General features: G+C 38.7%; 1 protein-coding gene across 4 annotated transcripts in view; it reads right to left on the bottom strand.

Annotated features, from left to right (window-relative positions):
• Positions 1–7,601, bottom strand: part of PTPRK (protein tyrosine phosphatase, receptor type, K) — an 801,885-nt gene that overhangs the window by 2,730 nt on the left and 791,554 nt on the right. For all 4 annotated transcript variants that reach the window (XM_006884996.1, XM_006884997.1, XM_006884995.1 and 1 more), the window contains 2 exons: positions 5,824–5,987; positions 5,061–5,196 (listed from right to left, as the gene is read on the bottom strand). In XM_006884996.1, coding sequence (XP_006885058.1) covers positions 5,061–5,196; positions 5,824–5,987 — 300 coding nt within the window. The remainder of the gene's footprint in view (positions 1–5,060; positions 5,197–5,823; positions 5,988–7,601) is intronic.

The following is a 7,601-nucleotide window of genomic DNA, read 5'->3' as shown; positions in this document are numbered from 1 at the left end:
AATGATTTAAAAGAAAGATATTTTAAAAATTATTTTTATTTTATATTGATTTGCATACACAATTTGTATACATTGTGTTTTATAGCATTATTTTTAAAGATAGCTTCCAGGTCTCCAGCAGTAAAACACGGCATTAAAATGTACCAAGAGTTCTTTAATAGTCCTACTCCAATTATCTAATAGGTGTGATTTAAATTAGCCTATCACTGTGGCAAGCACATCTGAATAAGTGAAAATTGCTTATGAAGTCTTTTCATTGGTCTTTAGCAATTTTGTTATACTCTCAATTTTCTTAGTAAACTTGTCAGCCCAACTCAACACTACACTGAAGTAATCATTAACCCTGACTGCACACAAATTAAAGGTTGTGTTTAGACAGAATTTTTAGGACATGAATGCAAAGGAAAAAATATTTGGAAGGCAGAATTTAACTTTTTTTTTTTACATAAATTGGGAAATTAGGGTTAGATTTGGAGGTGAAGAGTTGAATATATGTTGGGAGTGGCTCCAGTAATGTTTTAAAGAAGGCTTGATCTGAGAGATAGGGACAAAATTTACAAAAAGAAAGCTTAAAACAACAGAGAGCTTAACGACATAGCAACTATTCATTCAATCTGTAAGCAAAGACCTATGAGTTCTTCCTTTAAATGTTTTCAAATTCAGGCCCTTTCTTCCTTTCCTTTGCTAACACTCTAGATGACTTCAGTCAACTTATGGTGTGGCATAGACAGGGGTTGAAGGGAGTTGGAGAAAGGACAAAACTTCTGCTCTCACGCATAAAAATAAAACAATATAAACCTAACTCTTCAAATTCTGCCTCAGGAAGCAGTGCACCTCTTCCGTAAGCAATCCATGAGCAGGAAGTGGTAAGAATGCTTTAAAGTTTTATTGAGTTGCTCATTTTAGTTATCAGATCATCTTGATAAATGTAGGGCAAGCAGCAATGATGCCTTGGTTTTTCTGGTTCTCTTTTCTGTATGTAACTATATAGTTGCTCCCAGACTAATCCCACTACACACATCTATAACCCACAGAAATCTCTCATTAGAAGTAAGATGTGCTAGAATTTACCTTTTTACTTACTTTGCATATAGCACCCTGTATACAGAAATTACCCACTACCATTGAGTCAATTCTTTTCGTATCCCGCCACTGGATTTCCAAAGTTTTGCATCTGAATGAAAGGGAGACTGTCTCATTTGTCTCCCATGGAGCAGTTAGTGGGTTCAAACTGCTGACTTTTCTGATAGTAGAAAGGTCGCTTAACCTTAGTATAAGGGAGCTAATTGGACTTTTTCAAAGACCCCTGCAAACCCACCCCAAAGACATGTGCATACTCATATCTATTATCAATCTTTTGCAAATATGTATGGACTGTATTTTTATTTTAAAGCACAGGCAAACTGAAGCATTATGTGAATTGTGTGATCTAGAATATGAAGAAATTCAGAAAACACTTATGCAAATAATTCGGGGTTCCCTGCCATATCCTACAAATTTTCATCAAGAATGTTCACAGTATCAATTAGCAGATGCTGCATCTCACGTTCTAGAGGTGAAAGGTAAAAAAAAAAAATGAAGAAGAAGAAAGTGTGTTTGGTAATAAAATCTATATGCACTTTACACACAATTACTGAACCAGAAAACCACTTTCAATATGAATAAGTACATTCTTCATTTTCTCCCTTTTGAGAGAGGCACACTCTTTAGAGGACAGGAAACTGGATGCAACACTCAGTTCACTGCAGTTGGGTTGGAACCCACTCAGAGTAGCTGACTTTCCAGTGGGTTTCCAGAGGCTATCAATCGCACAGGAGAAGACTGCCTATCTTTCTCCCAAGGAGTCATTGGAGGATTCAAAGCATCTGCTTTTGAGTTGTCAGTGCAAATGCTTCACCACCTCCTTTATCAGAGGTGAGGACCAAGACCTCTCTTCTCTACAGCAGCAATGCTTGTTTGTTACTGTTGACTCCCTGTTCATCCAGTGAAATTGCTCCACAGAGCTCTAGTAGTCTAGTGGTAAAAAGCTTTGCTGCAATCCCAAAGGCACACAGTTAGAATATACCAGTTGCTCTGTGGGAGAAGGGTGGGAAATTTCCTCCCATCCCATTTACTGCTTCTGACAACCTGCTGAAGGGTCAGCTGTGGCTTGGTTCTGACTTGATGGTACACATCGATCTTTACAGGAACAAACTGCCACTCTTGTTCTCCCAACACGGCTAAACTCTTAGCCACTGAGCTCCTTAACTACTGCACACCAGGGCTCCTTAGCAGGGGATGAAATAAAGTTGAGGTTGATCCCTAGGGCAGGTGACTGACTCCATTTATTCCCTCTGTGTCAGCAGTTTAGTAACCTAACCCGGGAGGACATATTTCCTTGATGACAGGCTGTTACGGGACACAAAGATAAATTGTACCATCATTCCTATTGTAGAATTCCCAGAGTTTTTAACAGATAGCACCCTAACATTTGGACCTGCACAAATACAGGTGTGATTCCTACAAATTTCCTGTTTTGAATTGGGGAAAAGACCATCTAAAAGTCCTGCCCTTACATGTGCTGCAGATATGGTTTTCCCACTTCTGATGAAGCAATAACATTTCTAATTATTGGGTCAGTTCATCCTCATTATCCCTCATTCTCAATTCTTTATTCAGGAATTCATATTCATTAAAAAAAATCCACTAAACACCCTGGTGACATCATGAGTAAAGTCCTGGGCTGCTAACTGAAAGATTGGTAGCTGAATCTTCCAGCTGTTGCATGGGAGAAGGATGGACAGACTCCTCCCACAAGATTTAAGCCTCAGAAACTCAATCTAGGGTTGCTGTGAGTCAGAACCAGCTCTGTACCAGTCGGCCACATTGCTTTTGAATAGGAACCAAATGACAGGTGACCCTCCATTGGGTTTCCAAGGCTGCCAGTTGCAGGAGAGGAGGGAGATTGGCAGCGCTTGCTGGTGTGAGGGACTCCATTTTTGTAACCAATACGTCATTTTAAAATGTATAAGCCTCTAGAGCAGTAAACTGAAAGCGGCGGGGGAAGGGGGAAAAGAGCCCCCACCCAAACATCAGCCAATCCTGTATTGCCCTATTTTCGTGCCCTTCCTTTAAATCATCCAATCCTGTATCACCCTGTTTTCCCGGGCTTTCCCCTTTAAACAGCCGGGACAGCCCAGAATCGGGGCCTTGGCCATTTTCCCTGTTGTATTGGCACAATTTGGAGCGCGGCCCGGATTAAAATCTGAAATAAATTCCCTCTTGCCCTTGAATCGGTGTCGGCTCCTTGGTGACTTGGGAGGGACTGGATTTGGGGCACAACAATGGATCTGAACCAGCAGAGTGGCAGCCCTTCAGTAGCTGCACATCTCACTGTGTTACAGCATGAGAGCTTCCTTCTACAACAGTGATGGTTAAACATGTCATGGTGCTCTCACCTCTCACAGACACACACACACGTGCAGACCACAGACACTACTGCAGCTGACGTTAAAGTAACAACACTACGTATTAGGGAACGCTGGTGACCTAGTGGTGAGTTGTGCTGTGAACACAAAGGCAGATGGTTCGAATCTACCAGTTGTTCCAGTAAATGGGCAATTTTCTTTGGTGTAATTTAAAGCCTCTGAAAACTTGCTTGAGGGTTAGGTATAAGTTGGCTCTAACTCAACGGCACACAACAACAAAAATAACTTAATATTTGCACGGTTTTTATTGCATATAAGGGAATTCTGGTGCTGTCATTTGTTCAGAGGTGTGCTGCCATCTCAAAGGCTGCTCATCTGTGGCAGTTCAAATCAACCAGCTGCTCCAAGGAAGAAAAATGGGCAGTCTCCTGTTATCACAATTCACAGCCTTGACAACTCATCTGAGGAGACTACTGTGAGCGAGAACGAACTAGATGACAGTGTGCTGAGAGGATTTTATTGACCAGAACTACTACCAGTGCAGAGCTAGTAGCCTTCTTGTAACAAGCTGCACTGCCAACCAAAGACATGTGGTATGAATCCAGGGGGGAGAGATGGGCAATCTCCTCCTGAGTGATTTACTGCCTCTGGAGGGTCTGCTATGGGCTGGTTCCAACTCAGTGGTGCATAACAACAACTACAAACACTGAGAATCAAATGTATTTCATTCTAGCTTCCAATCTATTGTAGTAAGAACTTTATCTCATTCATTTTACAATCCATGCCTCTAACAAATTCTTTGATATAAAAGATTCTCAAAGAAATGAAGTATCTCAATTACTAACTTCATATTTGCCATTTTCAACCACAAAATTTTAGTGACAAATTCAAACTGCTGTTGCCTTTGTAGTCAGATTTCCTAACAGATAAAAGCTGAAAATTGGCAACAATTCCAGATTACCAACTAGTTTATGATTTGATCACAAAAGGAAGCATTATGGATAATGACCAAAATAAATATCAGTTATCTTAAAAATTAATGAGTGTTTTGGTGGGCTCTGGTGGCCTAGTGGCAAAAAGCTGCACTGCAATCCCAGAGGTGCATGGTTCGAATCCACCAGATGCTGTGCTGGAAAAGGAGGGACAAGCTCCTCCTGTACCAGTCAGATCTGATTTGATGGTACACACACACAAAAATAATAAAATTTAAAAAAAATAATGAGTGTTTTAAATACTAATACTGTATATATGTATTCCTCAGACTTATACTTGATCAGTTAAATTAATATGCTCTAAGAAATAAAACTAGATGAAAATAAAGGTTAGGTAGGCAATCTATTCTTATCGTAGAAATATTCACTGTATGGCTCTATAACAAGAATAGAAAAAAATATTTATTTATTGGCTGTAACAGAAGAATGAAATCTATGCATTTCCCAATTTAAATGAAAATAATTTTGTCATTAGCTTTTGTATGTGATATGTGATTAAGTTTATATGAATGGTTCATAATTTCACTGTGAGGTAGGAAGTTTTCCTCAAGAATCATGCACCTGCTTAAGTCCCTATGTACTGAGGATGTCAAATCAGCAAGGTGTTAGGTGAGTGAGCAAGCTCTAAAGTCCATTCTAAGGCTGAGACTCTGTGACTTACCGGGGCTTCCACCATGTTGGGTTTGCTATTCCTTAGTGTCTTTACTGCGTGGAAAACATCAACAACATTTTGACGTTTCACCATTTCTACAACAATACCTATAGCACAGAACATGCCACTTCGCCCACCACCGTTTCTGAAAAGCAAACAGAGCAAAGGCATTTCAGACAGCAGTTTTGTTAACTCTAACAATAGGTCAGATGATTATATATAGCTGGGAAAAGAATATGTATCTATTTTCCTTTTTTTATCCCATTTACTTTCTAAATTTACTTTATGTACATGTATGAAGTAACCCTGGGGCAGCAGTAGGTTAATACCCTTGGCTGGTACAAAGAGGCTCATGGTTCAAACCCAGGAGCCACATTTCAGGAGACAGATGTGGCAGTCTGCTTGTGTAAAGATTTATCACCTTGGAAACCCTACGGGCAAGTTTGAATTATGTCCTATAAGGTTGCTAATAGCCGGAATCCCCTCAACCACAGTGGGTCTGGTTTGAGTTTGAGTGGGTAGGTGTGTGCATGTGTACAGGACACAGGGGAAGAAAACATGAGCTAACCTCTTCCTGGTACCTCTCACAGCCACATAGACACAGTGCTGGGACTTGGAGAGGACTACTTAGAATTCTGTAATGAATAATTCCGTAGTTTTCCCACCACATCAATGATTTTCCTCTCAGATACTCTTTATGAAAACCAAAACCAAAAAGCAAGAGCTACTTAATGCGATGAGCCCGAGGCCCCGCTGGCTGTGCCCCACTCACAGGCAGTGAATGATCGTCCGTCCTTCCCCGTCCTCACATTCCTCCTGCCATTTTTCCACCTGGAGTATCAGCTTCAAGAAGGATCGTTTAGAGCCAGGTACTTCTCGGTGAGAAGCCCACCCGAGATATTGAAACTGCTGTACCATCAGATAACCTTCCTGTGGCTGTAAAGGGAAAATTATTTTTTATATACATAAATGGTGATTATAATTTTTAACAACAACAATTCACATTGTAAAAAAAAAAAAAAACCATAAAAAAAACCCAAACAAAAAAACCCCAAACCCACTCCAAACTAAAACCAACACATTATACACCTGAAATGACACAAGAATGTAAGTGACCTTTATGCTGGATTAGTTCTAGTTTGTGTAAGTCCAAAATAGATATACACATAAGTAGAAAAACATCTTAACTTACAGAAGCCATGAAGATAATGTATTCTTTTCATCGGAAACTTATTTCTGTATTCAGGGATAAATTTCTACAATTATATTGCCTAAATAATTTTCAACTCCATCTTGTGCTTTTCAGGTCATATCTGAGAATCCATTGTCAAAATGAAGGGTCCGTATTTTTTTAAGAGTTTTAATTATTACATTCAATATTCCATTTTGAGTTAATTTTGCTATATTGCATGAGATATGGATTCATCTTTGCATGAACCCATACTAACATGCTAAGTCTTCCAATCTGTGAACATGGGGTATCCTTATTGTATTGTGAAACTTGGCAAAGTTAATTGATCAGCTTTATTAGCTTTCTGGTGAATTCTCTGAGGTTCACCAGGTGCTCTGTTGGAGAAGGAAAGGCAATTTGCTCTCACGTGATTAACTTCCTCTGAAAACCTGCTGGAAGGACAGCTATTGGTCAGTTCTGACTTAATGGCACATAACAACACAACATATAGGATCATGCTATTTCAGAACAGAAAGTTGTTTTAGTTCTTCCTTTCTAATTTATGTGCATTTAATTCCACTCACCCCCCGCACCCCTCCCCCAATGCTCAGGTTAGATTTCCTTGTAAAATCCGGACAGGTGTGTTAAGAGCAGACATTTTTGTCTTTTCCTCATTAGCAGAAAAACCCTTAATCTTCCCAAATGAGTATGACATTAATTATAAGTTTTTCATAATGCCCTTTATCATGTTGAGGAATTTCCCTTCTACTCTTAACTTGTTTCTTGTTTTGTTGTGATGAGGTGCTAGATTTTGTAAAATACTTTTATTCCACCACTTACATAGATGAACATAATTATATTCTTTAGTTCTAATTATGTGTTAGATTATATGAATTCATTTTCTCATATTCAAACACCCTTCCATTTTCAAGATAAATTCTTAGTCATAGTGTAATATTCTTTTAAATTTAGTTTGCTGGTATTTTCTTAAGGATTTTTAACATTATTTTATAATGTAATACTACAGCTTTCTGTCTCTGGAATGTCTTAACTAGACGGTATCTAGCAACAATAACAAGAAATATTTTCTAATTTCCCTAGAGATTTCTTCTTTAAACTATGGGTTAATAGTATGCTAGTTAAATTTCATGTATTTGTCAAGTTTTCAGCTTTCTTAAATTGATTTCTAATAGCATTACACTGTGGTTAAAAGAATGCCTTAACACAATTTCTGTCTCTGTAAATTTATTGAAACTTGTTTTGTGACCTAACATTTGATAATTTTCTGAGAATGATTTATGAACACTGGAGACACACTGATATTCTACTTTGTTGGGTAAAATGTTCTCTCTCTCTCTCTCTCTCTCTCTCTCTCTCTC

Source organism: Elephantulus edwardii, unplaced genomic scaffold (genome assembly GCF_000299155.1).
Source record: "Elephantulus edwardii isolate Elephantulus edwardi_28Jun2011 unplaced genomic scaffold, EleEdw1.0 scaffold00039, whole genome shotgun sequence".
NCBI classification, from domain to species: Eukaryota; Metazoa; Chordata; class Mammalia; order Macroscelidea; family Macroscelididae; genus Elephantulus; species Elephantulus edwardii.
The sequence above is the reverse complement of the archived record's forward strand: the minus strand, read 5'-3'. Positions and strand labels throughout refer to the sequence as shown.